The 25,792-nt window shown below is 40.2% G+C and overlaps 1 protein-coding gene across 1 annotated transcript in view; it reads left to right on the forward strand.

Moving 5' to 3' along the window:
- CNBD1 (cyclic nucleotide binding domain containing 1) overlaps positions 1–25,792 on the forward strand; it is a 154,817-nt gene that overhangs the window by 125,644 nt on the left and 3,381 nt on the right. The window contains exon 11 of the mRNA XM_070748011.1: positions 68–135. Coding sequence (XP_070604112.1) covers positions 68–135 — 68 coding nt within the window. The remainder of the gene's footprint in view (positions 1–67; positions 136–25,792) is intronic.

Genomic DNA, 25,792 nt, shown 5'->3' on the forward strand with positions numbered 1-25,792 from the left:
CTATTTCTCCCTCCAGCTTTATTACAAAATAAAATTGGATATTTCTTTTCCTTTCTTTGCACTGCAGCTTTAGATCCTGTGATACAGATGCTCCTTCTACAAATAATACAACCATCATTTGAAAATATCACTTTTGTAAGTAAGATACATTTGAAATTTAACAAGAAAACTGAACAATGCCATACTCTAGAAAATATGTAGATAAATGTTACAATGTCCAGGCTTATCTTTTATTTTATTTTATTTAAACATGATTAAGACTGCCCAACTGTACAATAGGTACAGTCATAAAATACAATTTAAATACAAGTTCAACACTGAAAGAATGATCAAATACAGTGGCACCTCTATTTAAGAGGTTCCGTGACCAGGTTCTTTAGTAGAAAAGTTGCTAAGTAGAAGCAATTTTTCTCATAGGAATCAATGTAAAAGCAAATAATGTGTGCAAACCCATTAGGAAAGAAATAAAAGCTCGGAATTTGGGTGGGAGAAGGGGGAGGAGGAAGAGAAGGAGGACAGTCACTGCCAAAGGAAGTAGGTGAAGTGAGGGGAATCAAAAAAATCCAAAACTTTAAGTTTTTTTTTTAAAGAGGGACTCTGAGGTGGTGAGGAGGAGCATGTGCCTCCCATACACCCAGCGTGATGCAGCCCCCCATACACTGCACCAGAGAGAGAAACCCAGGTGGGCGAGAGGGGGGAACCTCCTGCTCCTTTGACTGAAAGGCTGCTGCTGCTATTACCTGCTTCCTCTTCCTTCTCATGCTGAAGGGCTTCTCTCTCCTCTCGCTCGCTCGCTAGCTTTGTAGCCGGCGCCTTTCTTTCACTGTGGTGACTCCTCGGTTTGGGTGAAGCTGAGTTGATCTGGCCGGGGCCTTTTGCCTTTCTGCACCCAGACGCTCCAGGAGGCAACCTCGCGCCGGGTGTATGGGATGCAGCATAAGGGAGTCACCACAGAAAAGTGGTTTATTCTGTCTCCAAGCATCCAGAGAAAGGAAAATGCTCCGTTCACTCTGGGCTGCCAAAACCTCCTTAAGCACCACCAAAAGGCTCCTCTGGCAGGCCAGAAAAGCCCAGCATGGCTGGGATTAAAGGGAGAATGGTGGAAACTAGCCGGGCCTTTGTGCCACTCTCAAATTTCCTGGGAAATTTTTACAGGCTCGGGTTCTTAAGTAGAAAATAGTTCTTTAGAAGAGGCAAAAAAATCTTGAACACCCGGTTCTTATGTAGAAAACGTCTTATGTAGAGGCGTATCAGGAATATACAGGAAGGGCCAAGCACTATAATACAAGGTTTGAATTAAACCCCAAATATATTAGAATGTTACCAGTTTCAGTTTTCTAAAGATAATAATAATAATAATAATAATAATAATAATAATAATAATAATAATAACAATAACAACAACAACAACAAATAACAAACAATTATCATCATCATTAATTATTATTATTATTATTATTATTATTATTATTATTATTATTATTATTATTATTATTATTATTATTATTTAGATTTGTATGCCTCCCTTCTACAAAGACTTGCGGCGTCTCACAAGATATAATAAGGAGCATCAAATTAAGCTGAATAGTGAAAGATACCAAATAGGAGATATTACTGTCACTGAGGGGCCGCCCACCGCTGGCACTCCCGGTACACTCCCAGAGGTGGGTGCGCATGGCCTCTGGTGCAGACATGTGCCCCGGTGCGAGATTCAGCTTCTCTGCATGTGCGCAGAAGTGAAATCTCGCACAAAGATGCTTGCACATGTGAGATTTTTCACCAATTTCTTTGCTTCTGTGCATGCGCAGAAGAAAAAAAAGCTCAAAAATGCTAAATTCCTGTGCGTGTGTGTGTGTGTCATCATGTGAGATTTTGCTTACTGTGCATGTACAGCAGCCAAATCTCATGTGGGGGCACGCAGGGGTCATTGAGGACATGCAGCTGCGCATGCATCGCCATTTTTACTAACTAATCGGTGATCCCAGTCGTACCGGCTGCGACCCATTACTGATTACTGCCCAGAACAGCACATAATAACAAATAATAACAAATAACAACAACAGTTGGAAGGGACCTTGGAGGTCTTCTAGTCAACCCCCTGCTTAGGCAGGAAACCCTACATTACTTCAGACAGATGGTTATCCAACATCTTCTTAAAATCTTCCAGTGTTGGAAGTGTTCTACATACTATAGAAAACACTCAACTGAAGGAAAATTGCATATTTTATCAGAGATTATGTTCCTTACCCTGATATGAAGGATTTTAAAGGGGGAATGAAATGAATGAATGGATCATGAAACAATCAAAACAGCTTGTCATGACAACTTTGTTCTGCTATTAAGAAAAAAAAGGCAGTGCCTCTGGATATCAAATGAATACCTGAATCAGTTGAAGCAGCAAATAGAATTTCTCTTGGTATCTGAAAAGGCCATTGTGGAAAGAGAAAACTGTTCTAGGTGGACTTTAAATAATTAAAGCAGAGGTTCTGTTCTTAAATAAAAAGCTTTTCTTCTGAAAAAAAGAAATTTAAACCCTAAACCCATATAAAATAAAGTCAACATAATTTTTGCTGCAGAAACTAAAATGGTTTGAGCTGCATTTTATTTCAGCCTCCAACTTCCACGCCATCAAATATTCATATTCTACTTAAATGCTGTGTAATTCAATATGGCACAATAAAATGTAATACTTTTGTAATTAAGAAATCAATTATTTTTATTTAACATAGTATTTATCATTCCAAACAAGCTTGTAGCTGCAGCCTATGTATTGTGTTCTGCATTCTGGTATTTTGAACGGCTAAAAAAGTCTTATCCATTTTTTTCTCAACATGCAGAAGAGCTGTGATGAATTCAAGCATTCAGTTGCTGTGTGTAGGATGTGTTTTGGACTTGTCAAATTTATAAAGCAGGGTGGAGGATATTTTATTTGGCTTTATGTGAATCTTGACATATCCCAGACTGTAAGAGCGATATATTCTTAAAATTATATACACATTTAAAATTGTTGAGGAAAATAAACATAATGACTCCATTTATTAGTGAACTGAGATAATCAAGTATTTCTTAGTTTAGAGGATACAAAATGGAACATTTTATCATAGGATAGCGCTTTTTATGTACTCAAAGATTCCGTGGAAATGTAGAAAATATCAACTTTTGAGTTAAAATAAAAATAAAATAAAATCCCCTTCTAAAACAATAACTTTATAAGGGTTCTTCATCTTGAAGGAACAGAAATAATATGCATTATTTCAGGGGGAGGTATTATGATCCTCTCTTGAACGATAACTGATGTGAGGCTAGCTGGATGGTCAATGGCCACAGTTTGGAAAATAGTAACCCAAAACATCTGGAGGAGATAGTTATAGTGGAAGGGTATTACTTATTACTCTATAAGTATCTCAAAATGGCAGGCATACCTAAGTACTTCTTCCTCCTCCTATTTTCTCCACCACAACAACCCTATGAGATGGGTTTATCTAAGAAAGAGTGGCAGGCCTAAAACCATCCAGTTGGCTTTCATGCCTAAAGTGGGACTTGAACTTACAGTCTCCTTATTCCTAGGCTAGCATCTTAACCACTGCAACATATTGGCTCTCAATCTTGCAATCTTTCATTGTATCTTCTTATCTGAACCATCTTCTCATATTTCTTCTACTGGAGTAGACTTACAGCATTCTTTCTACATCTTGGATACGGATCAGTTTTCTAGCCTAGTATTTTCCATATGTTTCATGATAGAGTAGAATGTATATGATTTAAAATCACTCTGGGAATATAATATTGTATCTTGTACTAGAAACAAGATATAATTCTTTGATCTTACTGTGTATATCCTAAGGCCAGCATAAGACAATATACTTTTCTCTTAAATTATATATTTACCCCTGTCCTTCGTTCTAGTTGCTCTGGAAATATTATTTTTTGTTGCTAAACTTTTAAATGGTAGATTACATGACTGGTTATGAGGGAATGATCCTTTTTCATGTTCAAGAAGTTTTAAATATAGACTAAATCTATTCTAAGGGAACCCATTAAATATATCAGTAGTGTATATGAATATTTATAAGTACTCCACATACACTTTGCAACTAATCAGCCAAACTGTTGAATTGGAATTCATTTTCCACCATAATGAGAACTTTCACAGTATTATTCAAAGTGGAAAACCAGAGAAAGTTTGTCTTTAATTAAGGTCAAGTTAAATGTATTTGCAAATTTCAAAAAGTCTTCTTTATAATTAGCAAATTCTTAAGCACTCTAAGAGTTTGTTGCATAATATGGGTTGAAGTCTTTTATCCACTTACTTAGAGAAGTAAACCTTATTTAATTGAATGAAAATACATTAAATAAAGTGAATTTATTTTAAAAGCAGCTTACTTTAGGAAGCAGATTGGAAGTTTATGGCAACCAGGGTGGCATGATTATTCCAGACCCAATGTGGAATATTGGTCACACATTATTAAAGAAGTAGTAATGTGGTCCAAAGGAAGAACCTGCCCTGTCCCATCTGTCATGGTCAGATCATGTTCTTGATATTTCCCTATGCTTTCCCCTTCTGAAGGGAGGCAAGACCTATTTGTTTGGTCTGCTCCTGGTGACTTATGGATCTGGTGAGGTTCCAAAAGGAGTTGGGGTGGGGTGGGTCTATTCCTGAGGTTCTGCTGCAGGGCCTTGCTGAGTCCCTGGCTTTTACCTTTAATTTAATTTAATTTAAATTTAATTTAAATTTAAATTTAAATTTAAATTCATTTCATTTCATTTCATTTCATTTCATTTCATTTCATTTTTTCTATGCGTCCCTTCTCCTGAGACTCAGGGCGGCTTACAACACGTTAGAAATCTAAATAAAATTACATTTTAAAAATTCCCATTAAAACCTCTCATTTTATGACCTTTCTTGCCAAGTTGTTAATTGAATGACTGCAGTAATAACATGGTTGTTAATGAATCTTGCTTTGCTATTGACTATACTTGTCAGAAGTTGGCAAAAGGTAATCACAGGACCCGACAACTGCAACGCAAGCACCCAAATGTTGATCACATGACCACAGGGATGCTGCAATGGTCACAAGTATGAAAAACAGACATAAATCATTTTTTTTCAGTGCCGCTGTAACTTTCAGTGGTCACTAAATGAACGGTTGTAAGTCAAGGACTACCTGTAATGAATAAAGACACTTTAAAGCATTATTCCTGCAAAATGAAATGAATGCTTTTCTTGATCTTAAAATAAACAGTGCATGTGAGCCTTGTAAGCAACCAAAAATGAATTGAATTTTAAAGCTTTAGCTTCCTTCTTGGCAGAAAACATGTTCTTCCTATTTTAATATAATCACAAATGTCATTTGAGTGACAACCCATCACTTTAATGTTAAACAAATTGGCCACAATCCAACCATCTGACACAGTGTTAGCTGTTGACATTAATGAGTTTAAGTGTGCTTATCTATGTGTTGGATTGTCGTAACTGTTTCAGTGGAACTAACTCCCAAATACATATTTTCTCACCAGAACTCAACAGGCAGTCCATTACAGTTAGGAAATTCAAATATTAGATTATTTAACTGAAAGCTGTGAAGGGGGAAGGGGAGAAAGCAACTAGGAGGCAAACCACTTTTTCATCCTCCGAGGTTGCCATAGTGACAGAAAAGTTAATAGTCCAGAATGCTAGCCGTGGGATAAAATGACCCTTTCTGCTTCTCTTCCTGTTACCAAGATAGAAGGTACATTTAACATAAAATGGAAGTACAAGCACACACACTTAACTTAAAACCCTTTAATATTTCTTGAACACAAGATAAATATCATTCCTCATTCTGTTTGGAAAGAACTGTATGCATTACTGGAAGTTGTACTTGCATTAGGAATAATTGTGGATACCTATATAGTTCAAATTTAGAACAATATTGAAGCTAATTTTTACCACAAAAATGATAACAATTCTGTTCTATAATGAATAGAAATTGATAGTTAAGATGTATGCAAAAATACATTATTTTTGGCTGAACTCTGATGAAACATAGAAACATAGAAGATTGATGGCAGAAAAAGACCTCATGGTCCATCTTGTCTGCCCTTATACTATTTTTTGTATTTTATCTTAGGATGGTCTTCGGAGAGGGGCGGCATACAAATCTAAGTAAGTAAGTAAGTAAGTAAGTAAGTAAGTAAGTAAGTAAGTAAGTAAGTAAGTAAGTAAGTAAGTAAGTAAGTAAGTAAGTAAGTAATAAATAAATAGATGGATGGATGGATGGATGGATGGATGGATGGATGGATGGATGGATGGATGGATGGATGGATGGATGGATGGATGGATGGATGGATGGATATACTGTATGTTTATCCCAGGCATGTTTAAATTCAGTTACTGTGGATTTACCAACCACCTCTGCCGAAACTTTGTTCCAAGGATCTACTACTCTTTCAGTAAAATAATATTTTCTCATGTTGCTTTCCATCTTTTCCCCAACCAACTTCAGATTCTGTCCCCTTGTTCTTGTGTTCACTTTCCTATTAAAAACACTTCCCTCCTGAACCTTATTTAACCCTTAACATATTTAAATGTTTCAAGCACGTCCCCCCTTTCCTTCTGTCCTCCAGACTACATAGATTGAGTTCATTAAGTCTTTCCTGATAGGTTTATGCTTAAGACCTTCCACCATTTCTTGTAGCCCGTCTTTGGACCCATTCAATGAAATAATAATTATTTTTGCCTTCTCTTTCAAGTTCAAGGTATTGTTTTGCTTCTGTATTATCATCACCCCTTAATATTGTAACATCCTTAGGTTGAAAGCTACTGATTGGACTTAGAAATAAGTTTTTAAAAAGTTGCATTATTGCATTTTAATCACTCTCAATAGATTTGAACAATTTAATTTAAATTATTTTTAAATTTTACTTTAAGTTAACATTTTAATTTTTTGACATTTTAATTGTTTTCAGTACATTTGTCTATGGAGAGTCCTGCAAGGAGTGTAAATCCTTCTGTTCTCCACGCTTCAGTCAGAACTGAAGGAACTTTTTGGATGAGAAGTGAAATGGCTTCAAAGTTTAAAAAACCCCCAAACAGAGTCCATTTGTCTCTGGAAAAAGCACCTTTGGCTCTCAGAACATTTTTAACTCTGAAAATTACTTGATAGTTTAGTTCAATGTTTCTCCAGCTTGGCAGCTTTTAGATGTGTGGACTTCAACTGCCAGAATTCCCCAGCCATCAAAGCTCACAAATTTTATGAGAGTTAGCTGTGAATTGAAGTGCTAACAACCCATCCAGGACTCCGTGCAAAATTGCATTGGCATAAAAGTCATATCCATCTCTGCTAATTCTGCTTCCCATTTCAAGACACTGGAATCACCTGACTTCCCTTCAAAGTAATTTGTGAACAGATTTGATATAAAGGTTGTCCTCAAATTGCAACCACAAATTACAACCAGAATTTCCATAGCTAAGCAAGAAGGTTGTTAAGTGAGTCAAATCAATATTTTATGAGCTTTTTTCCCCATGGAAGTTAAGTTAAATCACTGCTGTTGTTAAGTGAACCACATCATCATTGAGTGAATCCAGCTCCCCCCATTGGTGTTACTTGTTGGGAACCAGAGATAGAGGTTGCAAATGATGAAAACGTGAGCCCAGAATGCTGCAATGGTTGCAAATACATGCTGGCTACTGAGTAGCCCAATTGTTATCATATGAATGTGGGCATGCCGGGACAGTCATAAGTGTGAGGACTGATCATTGGTTATTTTTTTCAGCACTGTTGTTCAAGTAGTCACTCAATGGATGCCTGTACATCAAATAATATTATGTAGCTGTCTATGGCAGTGATGGCAAACTTATGGCACATGAGCCATATATGGGGGCATGCAAGGCATTGGTCTATGTCAGCTCCAGCATAGAAACATAGAAGACTGATGGCAGAAAAAGACCTCATGGTCCATCTAGTCTGCCCTTATACTATTTTCTGTATTTTATCTTAGGATGGATATATGTTTATCCCAGGCATGTTTAAATTCAGTTACTGTGGATTTACCAACCACGTCTGCTGGAAATTTGTTCCAAGGATCTTCTAGCAGATGTGGTTGGTAAATCCACAGTGTGGATCCACATGTGCATGCTGGCCAGCTAATTTTGGGGCTTCTTTTTGCCCATTTTCACACTCCCCAGCCTTCTGGAAACAAAGTTTGGAAACAAGCTTCTGATTTATTCATTCATTCATTCATTTGATTTTTATGCCGCCCTTCTTCTTAGACTCAGGGCGGCTTACAACATGTTAGCAATAGCACTTTTTAACATAGCCAGCATATTGCCCCCACAATCCGGGTCCTCATTTTACCCACCTCGAAAGGATGGAAGGCTGAGTCAACCTTGAGCCTGTGATGAGATTTCAACCGCTGACCTACAGATCTACAATCAGCTTTAGTGGCCTGCAGTACAGCATTTACCTGCTGCGCCACCCTAGGTCTTTTTGATTGGTCTGTTAGCCCATTTTTTGCCTCCCCCAGGGTTCATGAAAGTGTCCTGACGCCTGGGGATGGCGAAAAATGGCCCAATTGGCCTACTGGAAGTCTGGAGGCTTTAGTGAGGCCTGTGCGCATGCGCGGGAGGCAGTGTGGGGAGTTTGGGTACGTGCATGGGGAAGCATAGGGATTGTGCACATGTGTGGGGGAGGGGTTACATTACGGGTGTGGGCATGTGCACATGTGCGCATGCACTCTTTTAGCACCTGAGCCAAAAAAGGTTCAATAAAACATGATCTAAGTATTGCCCACAAGATCATATGCTGCAACGTTCTATCTGTCAATGACTACTTCAGCTTCAATCGCCACAGCACAAGAGCACGCAACAGATTCAAACTTAATATTAACCGCTCCAAACTTGACTGTAAAAATATGACTTCAGCAACCAAGTTGTCGAAGCATGGAACTCATTACCTGACTCAGTAGTGTCAACTACTAACCCCCAACATTTTTCCCTTAGACTATCTACAATTGACCTCTCCAGGTTCCTTAGAGGTCAGTAAGGGGCGTGCATAAGTGCACCAGTGTGCCTTCCGTTCCCTGTCCAATTGTCTCTCCTTATCTCATTTATCTTTTCTTCCTTTCAAATTTGTTCACCTATACTTTTATATCTTTTCTTCTATTGGTTTCTTTAGTTATATTACTACATATCTATTCTCTTCAATGTGTATTATGCATTGGACTAAATGAATGAATGAATGAATGAATGAATGAATGAATGAATGAATGAATGAATGAATGAATGAATGAATGAATAAAGAAACAAACAAACAAACAAACAAACAAACAAACAAACAAACAATCACTGGTCTATGGCAATATTACAATAAAGGAGAAATGTGATTTTAATTCTCTGCTTCTTGCCTTTGTATATGTACAGTTTCTGTGCTTTCTTCATCCAAATCAGTTCCTGGTATCTACTAGTTCCCCTAGGTGAAGAATACATACCGGCAATGCTTGGATTAAAGGAAAAGAGCAGTTTCCTTATGTACTCTTTTAGAAGAATAAAACAGGATTTGATTAAAAATAAAACATAGGATATTCAATATGGTCTCCTTAGTCAGATAGTATCCTTGGCGAAGCTTCTTTTTCTTTGATATTACCACTGACTCTGACTTCTCAGTCTCTTCACATGTCTCCAAATATGTTTTCTGATCTGCCATAGCCAGTTTACTTCTTAACAAGTGCTTTCTTTGATATAAAAGGCCTGTGCATTAATAATTCTTCTTACCATTTTTCCCCTCTGGATCAGTGGTGCCATATCTTGCATTAGATATACCAAATACCAACCACAAGTTGGTATTTTTTATCAATACTGATAAAATTGATAAATACTCCTTCCTTGCTCTATAATACCATATAGTAAATAAATAAATCCTTGTTCTAAAATCCATTAATGTGTATTTCTGAAATGTGCAACAAGTTTTATTCATGATAACAATACGTTTGTTGCAATTATCTTCTTTATCTTTATCTTTATTTAGATTTGTATGCCGCCCCTCTCCGCAGACTCGGGGCGGCTCACAACAAAGTGGAAACAACAGTTTATAACAAATCTAAATTTCTACTAAAAACATTTAAAAAACCCCATTTTCTAAACATGCATACATACACACATACCATTCATAAATTGTATATGCCCGGGGGAGATGTCTCAGTTCCCCCATGCCTGACGACACAGGTGGGTCTTAAGAAGTTTACAAAAGGCAAGGAGAGTAGGGGCAGTTCTAATCTCCGGGGGGAGTTGGTTCCAGAGGGCCGGGGCCGCCACAGAGACGTCTCTTCCCCTGGGGCCCGCCAACTGACATTGTTTAGTTGACGGGACCCGGAGAAGGCCCACTCTGTGGGGCCTAATCGGTCGCTGGGATTCATGCGGCAGCAAGTGGTTTCGGAGATATTCTGGTCCAGTGCCATGAAGGGCTTTAAAGGTCATAACCAACACTTTGAATTGTGACCGGAAGTTGATCGGCAACCAATGCAGACTGCGGAGTGTTGGTGAAACATGGGCATACCTAGGTAGGCCCATGACTGCTCTCGCAGCTGCATTCTGCACGATCTGAAGTTTCCGATCACTTTTCAAAGGTAGGTGTAGTTACTCAGCAAATTTAAGCTTGTTCTGCTTATAGAAAGGAAAAAAATGAAGTTAAGGATACTTAAAACATATATTTTGATAAATCGTTTAAAAACAATGAAACATATTTCAAGAAGTTGAAGGGGCGTACATAAGTGCACTACTGTGCCTTTCGTCCCCTGTCCAATTGTCTTTCCTTTATCTCATATATCATATATATTTTCTTCCTTTCATATATCTTCTCCTCTATTTTTACATCTTATCTTTATATATATTACTTCATGTCTATTCTCTTCCATAAGTATTGTGTATTGGACAAATGAATAAATAAAAATAAAACGTTAGCTGAAAACCTTTATACCTCATTTCATTTTGAAATCAAGCCTGTTTCATTTCTTCCTTTTATCCAAGGTATCAAGTATGAATGTCAATCTAGCTAGCCAAGAAGCCTTGCTGAATGTCACTCATCTTGGTTTCTTGTCATTAAAAGCTTCTTTCTGGAAGCTGCCAATAGTAGTGTAAACCCTTCCCCTCTAAGAAAGTCAAGCAAAGCAAACATACCAGCAAACAAACAAACAAACAAATCTCTTGAGACAGTAAATCTAGGCATCAAATCAAGAATATAATAAGGGTTAACAGAGAGGCAGTTTCTGTAAGCAAGGCAATAAAGATTAGGCTATAGAAACAACACCAGAATGTTGCAATTCCTTATAGGATTAGCCCTGTAAAGTGGGGAAAAACTAAAATATTTCTTCTCCCAACTGCTTAAAAAGTTAACAACCTGTTGTAGGAAACCTGTTAGAACCAGTAAAATCTCACCTCTGGTTGCAAGCCTTACAAAGAAAAATGTGGCTATGCAGCACATTTTCTCTCCCTCTCTATATGCATATGCTATATTGCATGCAACTAGACAAATACACACAAAATGAAGGAATTGACTATGTAGTGGAGAGGAAATGGAAAATCAAGGAATTTGATGTCTAGTTTGTGTGGACCAATGGTCACAGAATTTTAGTTTTTCCAGAACATGATCCAGCTTATTTTCACTTTATTGTTAGCTTGCAAAGTTAGTAAGGAAAAAAGATGCTAAGAGATTGTTCAATTTACACAATGATGTTTTGGATGTGAACAGTGAAAAATGCTTGGATATGAAAATATGGATATTTTTCATTTAGGTGGTCTTAAATGGATATATTTTACAAGTAAGTCATTTCTTTGTGGAGCCTGCAACTCTACAATTAAAAAAATTCTGCTATATATCAAATGCTAATTTAAAACGAACAAGGAAGAAATTGATTGTCGGCAATATGCCAATAAACTGATCTCATAAAATAATATAGGATTGGCTTGAGTTATGTCAATTTATATTTCTCTGAGTTGAATGGATCACACATTCAGTATGTAAAAAAATATATGGCATTTTATTAAAACACTAATGGAATGCTATACATCTCTCCTCCCCACCACCCTCCATATTACAAACTTCAAATGTATGCCAAATATATAGTGAGATTTTTTACAGAACTATTGTAACAGGGATGTGAGTAGGGGATGGTGGTTGTTGTGTCCAGAGGACAGTTAGGCCTTGTACTCCCCCCCCCCCCCATATTCTTTGGGCGGGAAAATACTGCAAGGCGATTGGTTGGCTCAGCCTGGCAGCCCGGGATATATATAGCTGCCAGGCACGGCCATGTTGTTGTTGTCTTGTTCCTTGTTGTAAAACCGTTACGTGCCATTCTAATAAAAAAGATCCGTTCTTACTCAGAGAATCTGCAGTTGATTCTTGTAAGGATTTAACAATGGTGGTGGAGAAAGAAATCTGCTATGGATTTACTAACAAATCAAAAGTCTTCTGGTTTCCAGAAGCCAGTAAAAAGTCTTTTTAAAATATATATTTGAGATTACATGTTATAATTAAAACATATTGGTAACATTCCCCAAATCACTGCTGTAAGTTGTGCTGATACAAACCATTACTATAAAGCATGGTTTGACTCCTGTTTATGGATAAATGTTTTCTGACTTTCTCTGAATTTCTTACTCCTCCTAAAATGGCTTTTTAGAACTTCCTCAAAATTATATTTCAAGATATTTCAAGAGCTGTCACTGTAGACACCCAGCAAGAATGGGTAGAAATCCAAGTTCCTTGTTGGCACCACTTGAGGTATTATCTATTCCTACCACTCTTCTCCATTCAGTAGGTGTTCTGCTGGATTCAAATAGCAGCTATGCCAGCACAAGCTGGCATTTCTCAGGGTCACGAGCAATTAGAAGTTGGCTGATAAGCTGCTACCATAGCAACCATTACGCTGTTGTGCTGTGCAAAAATCCTTGACCCATATGAAACTCTGCAAAGAAATGTCAAACTCTGGTTCTTAAAAAGACTTTCATTCATCACAGAGCATATTACATGAAAAATGTGGTCTATTCAAAAATAAATTTGCTTTTTTAACTGCTTCGATTGAAAGGGCCATTGCCTTCATTCGTAGTGATGTTTAGAAAGAGTTAGAGGATGAATGTCACAGCAGAGATTTCAAAATTAAATAAATATCTATAAAAAACAGGAATAAATATTTGAAAACAGTTTCAAATTGTAGCCATTGTCTCTTTAAATGCATCAAGTTACATCCATTATTTACCCCATTTCATTCTTAAACTGAAATATTAAATTATTATCTAGTGAATATTATTATTATTATTGTTGTTGTTGTTGTTGTTGTTGTTGTTGTGGTTAGCTCTGCCCCAGCTCCTGCCCCAAGGAATGTGGAGGTGGAGGTGGGGGAGACATCCACAGGCCGCAGGCCTGTTTTGCTCCCAGTAGAATCTGCCAACGAAGTCTCCTCTGACCAAGGAAGTGTGAGTGACAGGAAAGAGGGGAGTTCGGTAGACAGCCCAGGAGGAGATCAGTCATCTGTATCGTCCCTGGATTCTGAACAAGAATTAATGACACATCCATGCATGTGTAGAGTGATGCATAGGAGACAACAACTGAAGGATTATTACAAGAGAAAATGAGGCCACCTGTGGTTGGGTGGGGCTGCTGTAATTAGTGCTAAAGATAAAAGTGCAGCCTGGTGTTTTAGCCTCAGGGCAGTTTATCTGATTCATTGTTTCGTCAAGATCATGGTTTTTACTGTTCAGGATTGTGTGTGTGGACTCCCTGGACTTTAGAATTGGACTCAATTTCCCAGTTATTGGGTGAGCAATTGAACTGCATTTAACCTGTGCCTTGTGTGTATTATTATTATTATTATTATTATTATTATTATTATTAGTAGTAGTAGTAGTAGTAGTAGTAGTAGTATTATAATACTAGAGAAGCGATGGAGGAAGAGTAGGTCTGAATCTGATCGAACACTTGTAAGAGCTTTTATTAAGACTTACAAAGTGGCGCTCAAGGCGGCAAGATGCACGTACCATGCCACCTTGATTGCATCAGCGGAATCCCGCCTGGCCGCTCTGTTTAGGGTGACCCGCTCCCTTCTTAACCAGGGGGGAGTTGGGGAGCCCTTGCAGAGTAGTGCCGAGGAGTTTAACACGTTTTTAGCTGATAAAGTCGCTCAGATCCGGGCCGACCTCGACTCCAATTGTAAAACAGAGTCGACTGACAATGAGTCAGTCGAGGTGACTGGGGCACGTACTTGTCCACCTGTCTGGGAAGAGTTTGATCTGGTGACACCTGATGAAGTGGACAAGGCCATTGGAGCTGTGAGTTCCGCCACCTGTCTACTGGATCCGTGTCCCTCCTGGTTGGTCTCGGCCAGCAGGGAGGTGACACGGAGCTGGGCCCAGGAGATTACCAACGCTTCCTTGGGGAGGGGAGTTTTTCCAACACTCTATAAAGAAGCGCTCTTGCGCCCCCTCCTCAAGAAGCCTTCCCTGGACCCAGCCGTACTTAATAACTATCGTCCAGTCTCCAACCTTTCCTTTATGGGGAAGGTTGTTGAGAAGGTGGTGGCACTCCAGCTACAGCGGTCCTTGGAAGAAGCCGATTATCTAGGTCCCCCGCAGTCGGGTTTCAGGCCCGGTTACAGCACGGAAACCGCTTTGGTCGTGTTGATGGATGATCTCTGGTGGGCCCGGGACAGGGGTTTATCCTCTGTCCTGGTGCTCCTCGATCTCTCAGCGGCTTTCGATACCATCGACCATGGTATCCTTCTGCACCGGTTGGAGGGGTTGGGGGTGGGAGGCACTGTTCTCCAGTGGTTCTCCTCCTACCTCTCTGGCCGGTCGCAGTCGGTGTTAGTGGGGGGTCAGAGGTCGGCTCCGAGGTCTCTCCCTTGTGGGGTGCCTCAGGGGTCGGTCCTCTCCCCCTTGCTATTTAACATCTACATGAAACCGCTGGGTGAGATCATCCAAGGACATGGGGTGAGGTATCATCAATATGCCGATGATACCCAGCTTTACATGTCCACCCCATGCCCAGTCAACGAAGCGGTGGAAGTGATGTGCCGGTGCCTGGAGGCTGTTGGGGCCTGGATGGGTGTCAACAGATTCAAGCTCAACCCGGATAAGACGGAGTGGCTGTGGGTTTTGCCTCCCAAGGACAATCCCATCTGTCCGTCCATTACCCTGGGGGGGGAATTACTGACCCCCTCAGAGAGGGTCCGCAACTTGGGCGTCCTCCTCAATCCACAGCTCACATTAGAAAACCATCTCTCAGCTGTGGCGAGGGGGGCGTTTGCCCAGGTTCGCCTGGTGCACCAGTTGCGGCCCTATCTGGACCGGGACTCATTGCTCACAGTCACTCATGCCCTCATCACCTCGAGGTTCGACTACTGTAATGCTCTCTACATGGGGCTACCTTTGAAAAGTGTTCGGAAACTTCAGATCGTGCAGAATGCAGCTGCGAGAGCAGTCATGGGCTTACCTAGGTATGCCCATGTTTCACCATCACTCCGCAGTCTGCATTGGCTGCCGATCAATTTCCGGTCACAATTCAAAGTGTTGATTATGACCTTTAAAGCCCTTCATGGCATCGGACCAGAATATCTCCGAGACCGCCTACTGCCGCACGAATCCCAGCGACCGATTAGGTCCCACAGAGTGGGCCTTCTCCGGGTCCCGTCAACTAAACAATGTCGGTTGGCGGGCCCCAGGGGAAGAGCCTTCTCTGTGGCGGCACCGGCTCTCTGGAACCAACTCCCCCCGGAGATTAGAACTGCCCCTACTCTTCCTGCCTTCCGTAAACTCCTTAAAACCCACCTTTGCCGTCAGGCATGGGGAAATTAAACATCTCCCCCTGGGCACGTTTAATTTATACATGGTATGCTTGTGTGTGTGTCTGTTAGTATATGGGGTTTTTTTTTTTTTTTAATCTTTAAATATTTTAATTAATTGGATTATTATGATTTGTTTCACTTGTTGTGAGCCGCCCCGAGTCTTCGGAGAGGGGCGGCATACAAATCCAAATAATAAATAAATAATAAATAAATTATTATTATTATTATTATTGCTTATGTATTGTCTTCTTTCATGTCCATTACAAAACTGAAATATAGTTGTATTGTTTTGAGTGAGTAATGGTTGTTTTAGGAATTGTCTTGAAATGCTAGAAATGACTGTGGTGGGAAATTAACATGCTGGTAGCATTTTAATTTTACCATTGAGATTGATACATTTTATAATTTCATTAAGATTTTAATGTGGAATTAATGCATGTATATATTAAAAGCTTAAAGTTAATATTCTTCTCTTTTCCTTCAATATTCCTTATTAGTTTTCTGAATGCAATAAGGAAAACAATGAATTACTAATTTTTGATGTGTGCATGTGTGGAAATTTAGCAGTAATTTACTTATTTTTATTTATTTGTTTGTTTATCAAACGTGTACAAGATAGCAAGTATAGATACAACATAAACATAAGCAAAGTAAGTACATATAAATGAGGACAATAGGACAGAAAGAAGGAAGGTAGGCACAATGGTGCACTAATGCATGCCCTTTAGGAATGGGGTAAGGTCATATACAGTGATCCCTCGAGTATCGCGAGGGTTACGTTCCAAGACCCCTCGCGATACTTGATTTTTCGCAATATAGTGGTGCGGAAGTAAAAACACCATCTGCGCATGCGCACCATTTTTCCATGGCCGCGCATGCGCAGATGGTGTTTTTACTTCCGCACCTGGGAAGACCCAGGGAAGGTTCCTTCCGCCGCCCAGCAGCTGATCTGCTCGGCAGCGCCGCAGCAGCGAGGAGCCGAAGATCGGGGTTTCCCCACCGCCCACGCAAAGGGGAAACCCCGATCTTCGGCTCCTCGCTGCTGCCGCGCCCGCCGCTTGTCCGCCCGCCGCTTGTCCGCCCGCCGCTTGTCCGCCCACCGCTTGTCCGCCGCCTGCCTGCCCGCCTGCCCGCCGCTTGTCCGCCCGCCGCTTGTCCGCCACTTGCCTGCCCGCCGCTTGTCCGCCCGCCACTTGTCCGCCGCCTCGCTTGTCCGCCCGCCGCTTGTCCGCCGCCTGCCTGCCTGCAGCAGCAGCGAGCAGACGAAGATCGGGGTTTCCCCGCCGCCCATGCAAAGGGGAAACCCCGGCTCCTCGCTGATGCGCCCGCCCCGCCCGCCGCCCCGCCTGCTGCCCACCAGCAAGAGGGGGAAAGATAGAGAAAGAGAGAGAAGGAAAGAAAGAGATGAGAGAGGGAGGAAGAGAGTGTGAGAGAGGAAGAAGCAAGATAGAGAAAGAGAGAGAGAAAGAAAGATGAGAAAGGAAGGAAGAGAGTGACGTCATCGGGTGGAAAAATCACGATATAGCGTTTCGCGAAGAACGAGATCGCGAAAATCGAGGGATCACTGTATATTGACTATATTCAGAGTCATCCACAGTGATCTTGCATTATGTACCAGGGGTGTTATCAGTGAAGGCTACCAAAAATTTTACTACCACACTGTGGGCGTGGCTTATGCAGGACGCCCTGCATTTTCTTTAAACTTCTTTCAGGGAAATTGGGTACTCTGGGGTGGAGCTCCATTTTTGCTACCCTACTGCGTTCCCCCCTGTCTGGGCAGCAGCCCTGGGCCCCATTCACTTACCTTCCCTACTGCTTCACAAATGTGAACTGTGTGTGCACAGCGTCAAAAACGCAACATGCTTACATCCGAGCAGTTGGGCGGGGCCACCAACAGTCAGTGCTACCGGTTCGCCCAATCAGGATAGAACCAGTTGAACACCACTACCGATTAAGAATTTATTAAGAAGACTGGTAAGTATCAGATATACTAACTTTTATTGAAAATATTATAATTACTTTTGCTAGGGCTTCCATTTCTGGACTGCAAAATTCTGGTCACTAGAGAGCGTCATAATTGAAGTTTTCTTTATTTGAAGCTCCTTTTTTTCTCTTTGTTCCCATGTGGATATGTTATCTCTACCATGTTTTGTACTGTTTTCTTGCTTTAAAATAATTTGGACACTGCCCAGAATTGTTGGAAATTAGGTAGCATTTTAATTTGTCTTACCATTATTATTTAATTCCTGCTGTGATTCATACCAGGTTGTCCTAACCATGCTCTTTCTTGCTTGCTTGCTTTCCTTCTTAGGAGTTCTAGGTAGATATAGATTAGCTCAGCAGTGGAGATATAATTGATTAGTTGCTAGTGGTAAGAATTATGTTATGTCTTATTAAAATTTGATTTCTAATTTCTGATTGACCTCACACAGGCTGAATAGGGACAGCCAAAGGGCCAGAGGTGGCTCAGAGGCTATAAAAATGCCCAGGTCTGTAGTAACTACTCCTATTTTTCTCTGCAACAGCTATGTAGGGTACCTTGGGCTGAAAGACTGAAAGAAACTAACTGCTAGTCATCTGTGAGTTTCCATGTTTAAAGATGAGCTAGAACCTTGTTCTCACCAGTGCTATGGACTTCCATTGTCAGCTGAAGCGCAGGGATTTCCCTGAGGCTCCCCTCACTGGGAAACCCCATTTCCGGACTTCTGTTGCCAGCCAAAGCGCTGGGATTCCCTTGAGGCTCCCCTCACTGGGATTCAAAGCAGCACCAGCCAAAATGAAGGGATTCCCTCAGGGGAATCCCCCCGCTTCGACTGACAATGGAAGTCTGCAGGTGGGCTTTCCCAGTGAGGGGAGACTCAGGGGGATCCCCGTGCTCCCCAGCTGACAACAGAAGTCCGGAGGCGGGGCATCCCAGTGGTGGCGGCTTGGGTTGGTAAGGTGAAAATAGTTCAGAAGAAAAGGCAAAAAAATCTTAAGCACCGGATTCGTATCATGAAAAGTTCATATGAAGAGGGGTTCGTAAGATGAGGTATCACTGTACTTAAAATCCTTCAATAAATGTTTGGATTTCATGGATTTGCTTGCTAAGTAAGATTGTATGCCAACATAACAACAGGCTGTACATTTGAAAGCCAATTTATAAATTACCTTTCCCCGCTATTCCGTTTTTTTCCACATTGCCTCGATATCTATCTCCTCCAGCACTTGAGTTAAACCAATTTATATGTTGACCTATATAGAATTAATTTGGCTGTGTAATCTTCCTAGTTTTATTTAAGAGATGGCAATGCTGATAGAAAAAAAATATGATTAGTAATTTGTCTGTTGCATAGAATGAATGCTTGTCCAAAGAAGCAAATACGATCCTTTATAAGAGTTTCTTCTACTTATCTTGTTAGATAGAAATAAGCATTGGGTATATCAAGGATAAGGATATAACATATTTTAGAGTATAAGACGCACCTTAGTTTTGGGGGAGGAAAATATGGAAAAGAATCTGCTTACCAGGCATTCATCTGGCTAGTGTCCTTAGTCTGGTTAGCTTCAGCACATTATTTTATTCCCTGGTTAAGGGATTTTTTTTTTATTCTGAACTAGTAACAATGAAAGAGTAAGAGCTGGGAACATCATTAGTACCTGGAAAGAAACAGTCTGAGCAAGTAGAGCAATGGAAAAAACCCTGCAAAGACTTAGGGCTTGGAAAACATTCTTCTTTGCAGAGAGTAACAATGAAAGAGCTTGCAAGCGGGTAAGAGCTGGGAACATTGTTAGCACTTGGTTAGGACTGGAAAGAAACATTTGGAGCAAGTTAGATCAATGGGGGTAAAACCTGCAAAGACTTTGAAAACATTCTTTGCAAAGAGTAACAATGAAAGAGATTGGGTACATTAATAGCACCTGATTAGGGCTGGAAAGAAATATATGGAACAAGTAAAACAATGAAACAAAAATCCTACAAAGAGAGGGTTGGCAGGGAGTAACAATGGAAGAGCTTGCAAGAAACTTACTCAGAGCAAGTTAGAGTAATGAATAAAACCCTGCAAAGACTTGGGGCTTGGAAAACATTCTCCACAGAGAGAAACAATGAAAGAGCCTGCAAGGTAAGATTTGGGAAGATTGTTAGCAGCTAGTTATGTTTTCCTGGGGGAAAAAAAAGCTACATTCAGAGTATAAGATGCACCTTAATTATCAGCCTCTTTTAGGGAGGAAAAAGGTGCATCTTATACACTGAAAAATACGGTAACCATGCCTTACTGGATTGGACTCCTGGCCTATGTATTCAAAAAGGCTTATGACACAAGGTCCAAGCAATTGTACAGAGAAGCCATCTAAATAAGGAGTGTCAAACTCAATGCCCAGGGATTGAACACATGAGTTACTTAGATCTGGCCCACAGGGCTGTCCTGGAAACAGTGAAGAACCAGTCTGCGGTGCATTTGCAAGCAAACATGGAGGTTGGGAGGGCTATATATGGCCCTCCCAAGCTCTGTTTTCACTGGCAGAGAGTTGCAGGAGGCCATCACAGATGAAAATGGAAAATGGACTTTTGCACCAAGTTCTGTTTTCACTGGCAGAGCACTGGCTACCACAGACACCCCAAAATGAGTGACATTGAGCTGGCCATGCCCACCCTGGCTATGCCCACATTGGCCTCACATGATCTCACACAATCCTGATGTGGCCCGCAATGAAATTGAGTTTGACACACCTTATCTAGATAATCAGAGACTTAGATTTAGACTTAGAATAACTTTATTGTTTATTGTCACTTCAAATGTACACTAATCAGCATATATTAAAAAGAAATTTCTTCGCATACAGCTCCCAGGGGGTCTCTACCTCCAATATACAGTACATAAACATGTCAAAATAATTAAATAAAAGAATGAAAAATTATGCATGTATCCAGATATATTATATGACACAGAAAAACAACATTGTCTGGTTCAGTGATGGTGAACCCCCAAAATGCAATGAGTCACTCAGAGCCTTTTTGGAATGAGCGGCATATAAATACAATAAAGAAATATAAATACAATAAATAAATGTGGCATTTTGCACCCCCACGCATGCACCCACCACTCTGCGCATGTGCACTGCCCCCCCATGCATGCCCCCTGCCCCCTCGTCTATTCTTGGCTTCCAGGTTGTTTCAGAGGCTTTCCAGGCCCAAAATGGGGTGCAAGGGGGCCATGCACACATACATGAATCTCCAGAATGCAATGCAAGTACCCTGCGCACATGCACCCCATCCTACAGGCATTTTCTGGTCTCTGCATCATGAGTCTAGTTTGTATGTGTGTATTGTGAGATATATGGTTTTCTAGCTGGATATTGTCTTTTGGGTTTCTTAAGATGTTGGCTATTTTTTTATCTGTACCAAAGGCTGTCTTGATGTTGTGTTTGCGGAGAACCACAGATAAAATCAATAAAATTCTCCGCAAACACAACATCAAGACAGCCTTTGGTACAGATAAGATATTTGGTACAAAAAGATATTGACAAAATTGAACGGGTCCAAAGACGGGCTACAAGAATGGTGGAAGGTCTTAAGCATAAAACGTATCAGGAAAGACTTAATGAACTCAATCTGTATAGTCTGGAGGACAGAAGGAAAAGGGGGGACATGATCGAAACATTTAAATATATTAAAGGGTTAAATAAGGTCCAGGAGGGAAGTGTTTTTAATAGGAAAGTGAACACAAGAACAAGGGGACACAATCTGAAGTTAGTTGGGGGAAAGATCAAAAGCAACATGAGAAAATATTATTTTACTGAAAGAGTAGTAGATCCTTGGAACAAACTTCCAGCAGATGTGGTAGATAAATCCACAGTAACTGAATTTAAACATGCCTGGGATAAACATATATCCATCCTAAGATAAAATACAGAAAATAGTATAAGGGCAGACTAGATGGACCATGAGGTCTTTTTCTGCCGTCAGACTTCTATGTTTCTATGTTTCTATAAAAAAATAGCCAACATCCTAAGAAACCCGAAAGACAATATCCAGCTAGAAAACCAGGGAGTTTATCAAATACTGTGTAAAATCTGCCCAGCCACATATATTGGACAAACTAACAGGAAAGTAAATGCACGTTTTGTAGAACATAATAATGCATTAAGGAAAAAAGAAAAAACCTCCCTTTTCCAACACTTCAAAACTACAGGACATGAAATTGATTTTGACAGTACTAAATTAATTTCCAAAACAGAACACTACAGCAAAAGAATAATCATGGAAGACATTGAGATAGAAAAACATCCCCAAAATATGAACAAGCGGGATGATACCTCCCGCCTACCAGACATCTGGAAACCAGCCCTCAAACGTAACCCAGCCATAAAAACTGAAACCAGACTCAGAACACACATTGCAAAACAATCAAGTAGCCTACAAGCTCCAAGTACTCAGGATATCACGCCTAATCAACAACCATTAACTAATCAGCATACCTCAGCTACATCAACGACCCCAGGTGCTACCCCACTGACTCACCAGGAAGTTTCTACACAGCAGGCAATTGCTGAGCCATCAAACCACACCCAGCCACCAGTATTTATAGAAGGAAGGTAGCTCAGGTCTCGCTGTGTTCGCCCTAGAACAAGGACAGAAACACCAGCCTGAAGATGAAGAGTGGGACCTCGTCGAAACGTCGCCAGAAATTTCCAAATCCTACACGGGAAGAAACCCGAATATACCAAGACCGTCGTATGTATGTATGTATGTCTCAAAATGGGTGAACAGTGCGGTCAGGCGGTAGGGAAAGCAAGTGGAATGCTTGGTTGCATAGCTAGAGGTATAACAAGCAAGAAGAGAGAGATTGTGATCCCGCTGTATAGAATGCTGGCGAGACCACATTTGGAATACTGTGTTCAGATTGAACGGATCCAAAGACGGGCTACAAAAATGGTGGAAGGTCTTAAGCATAACATTTATCAGGAAAGATTTCATGAACTCAATCTGTATAGTCTGGAGGATAGAAGGGAAAGGGGGGACATGATTGAAATATTTAAATATGCTAAATGGTTAATAAGGTTCAGGAGGGAAGGGCTTTTAATAGGAAAGTGAACAAAAGAACAAGGGGGCACAATCTGAGGTTAGTTGGGGGAAAGATAAGCAACATGAGAAAATATTATTTTTCTGAAAGAGTAGTAGATGCTTGGAACAAACTTCCAGCAGAGGTGATTGGTGAACCCACAGCAACTGATTTTAAACATGCCTGGGATAAATATATATCCACCCTAAGATAAAATACAGAAAATAGTATAAGGGCAGACTATATGGATCATGAGGTCTTTTTCTGCCAATCTTCTATGTTTCTATGTTTCTATATATGTACATGGCGAAAAAAATGAATCCTGCGAGTGTATGGCATAGGTAACAAAACTACTATAGAATCTGGTTGTCCTGCTAGATGTCTTTCATAGCCATTATTCCTCATGACAAGGATAATAACTATTTAAAAAGCATGTTGTGCTATTGACAAGAAAGCATAGTGTCAGAAATGATGCATATTTAAAGAAATGTGGATTGAATACTAAAGTGAGCAACCAGAATGAAAGTTTTATTAATTTATTAGATTTATACATTTGTCTGCATTATGTAATCTTGTAATAAAGAAAAAAAATCAATCAATGAAAACAAAGTTTATTGCTTCATAAGACAAAATAAATTAGCATCAAATCACAATAAATGCATGAAGTATGAATGGATAAGAGGAAATGGGGAAAAAAATTAAAAATCATCGGGCCCCTCCCAAAAGGAGAAGTGTAAATTTTAAAGGATAAAAGGAAAGAGTTGGGTAGATTTTTGAAAGCAAGGATGTTTTACAAAAATGCCCGACCGGCTCCATAAACCGCCGGCTGAAATTGCCCACGGAGCAGGGGGACGCTGCTGGTGGCTCCACAGAGCCCCAAACTTCTGGTTTCCGGCAAAACCGGAGGTTCGGCTTTTGGCAGCGCGCCAGGTAGGCACTCTGCATTTTGGGAGCAAGGGGAGGTCCTTGATCACCCTATTTAAGGGTGATCCGAGCAGGACCTCCTCCTTTCCTGGCTGGCCCGAGAAGCAAACACCCGCCCACCCTTAGGAGGTCGCTTCAGGGCCGAATAGGAATTTTTTGCGGCCTCCCCTTTGGAGGCGGCCGTTTTTTCGCCTATTCCACACTGACAGTACGGATGGAATGGTTAGGGAGTGCGGCGCACGTAGATTTTAGACTAGGCCTCCCTTTGGTCACTGGGGTTTGGCAGGTTAGGGGCGGAAATGGGCGGTAGAAGCGACTGTGCATGCTCCTTTGGGCATCCTTTTAAAGGGTGATGGACTCTCCAGGAACTAGAGGTTAGAACAACATCGGGGATTGGAGAGAGGATGTCCATGGGAATCACCGGATCCAATTTCCTTTGGGGGATTGGAGGGTGAGCTCCTCCCACACGTCAAAGGGGCGTGGCCTGGATCCAGGTGAAGGTGGCTACCTTTACCTGGTTCAGCAAGGCCCATGTTGCCAAGGAAGTTTCTGGCAGGAATTTCCGCCCCGTTAGTTTTTGGCCTCTGCAGGTCCTTTGTTTATAGTTGAATTTAAATATTTAAATTTACGTATTTAAAGTTACGTTATTTAAATTTATGTTAATTTAATAAAGTGACCCTTTATTTAATCCACAATATGTCTCAGCGTCTTTACTCTCCTTCCGGGGCAAATGGAAACACATGGAGAGCTATGGTGAATTAAATCAACAAAAACTGTTTAGCTATATTCCTTTTCCCCCCTTCATCTCTTTAATTTTTCTCTTACTATTTCTTATTCGTTTTCCATGCTTTGCATAACGTTGCTTACTGTGAAGGAGAATAGCATGTTGGGTATGGTGTGTGTAGGTGGCAAGATTAGTAATCATATTTGCATGAGAGGGGGAAGTAGCAATGATAAAATTACAGCTGATGAACAGGATTTGTCTTCAAAAGCATTGCAAAAATGTCCTTATTTACCCAGTTGTGTTCGGAATTAACTCACTCTGAAATTCTGGATGTTGCCCTTTTCATTAAAGTGGCCTATGAGTGGCATTAGTTGAGCCTAAAGTGGCTGACCTTGTAGGTTTCCGCTTTTCCCAGCTTCTTTTCTTTTCCCATTTATCACTTTCTAACTCCCAGCTGCTTCTAGTTCCTTAGCAACACGGATCAACCCTTTCCACTGTGTGACAGTTTTCAAGTTGTGTGTGCCTCTCTCCAGCCAGGGATGAGATGTGTGTGTCCAAGAACTGAATATCGGAAGAACAGCACTACTACATAGGTTTCACACTGTAGCATTGGAAATGATTAAAAACCTAATTATATTTGCCATCTAGAAGCTACAAACTTAGACATTGAATGAAATATGTGTCATTTATGGAAAACACAATAGGTGAAAAAGAATGGTACAGTAGTCCCTCACCTATCGCTGGTGTTACGTTCCAGACCTGGCCGCGATAGGTGAAATCCGCGATGGGGAATTTATCGACTGATAGTACTTATTTAAGTATTTATATTGTAATTGTTTGGTAAGTTTTCATTGTTTTAAGTGTTTATAAACCCTTCCCACACAGTATTTATTTTTTTCTCATTCCTTTTTTCTTTTTTGTTCTGTTTGTATGTCTGTTTATATGTATCTATGTTATGTTATGTGAGTATAAGTCTAATCAATGTTCTAAATGTATTTTTAATATTTATATCCAATAAAAATATTTTTAAAAAAGAAAAAGAATGGTAGTTACGTAAGTGAATTAGAAATAAATATCTATGCACTTGAATAATATTTACATTAGGTAAATATATGCACAGAATTGTAAGGACTAACTGTTATAAAGATATAATATTTTTTCTATTTTTTTCATCTTTTAAATACATCTATGTATTGGGTTTTTTTGTGAATATATGCATTTACATCATAACTTTATTTGTGTTTTGTCATTTTCTCTTGCTATTTAATTTAAAATAAAAAAATAAAAA

This window comes from Erythrolamprus reginae, chromosome 3 (genome assembly GCF_031021105.1).
Source record: "Erythrolamprus reginae isolate rEryReg1 chromosome 3, rEryReg1.hap1, whole genome shotgun sequence".
Classification (NCBI taxonomy): domain Eukaryota; kingdom Metazoa; phylum Chordata; class Lepidosauria; order Squamata; family Dipsadidae; genus Erythrolamprus; species Erythrolamprus reginae.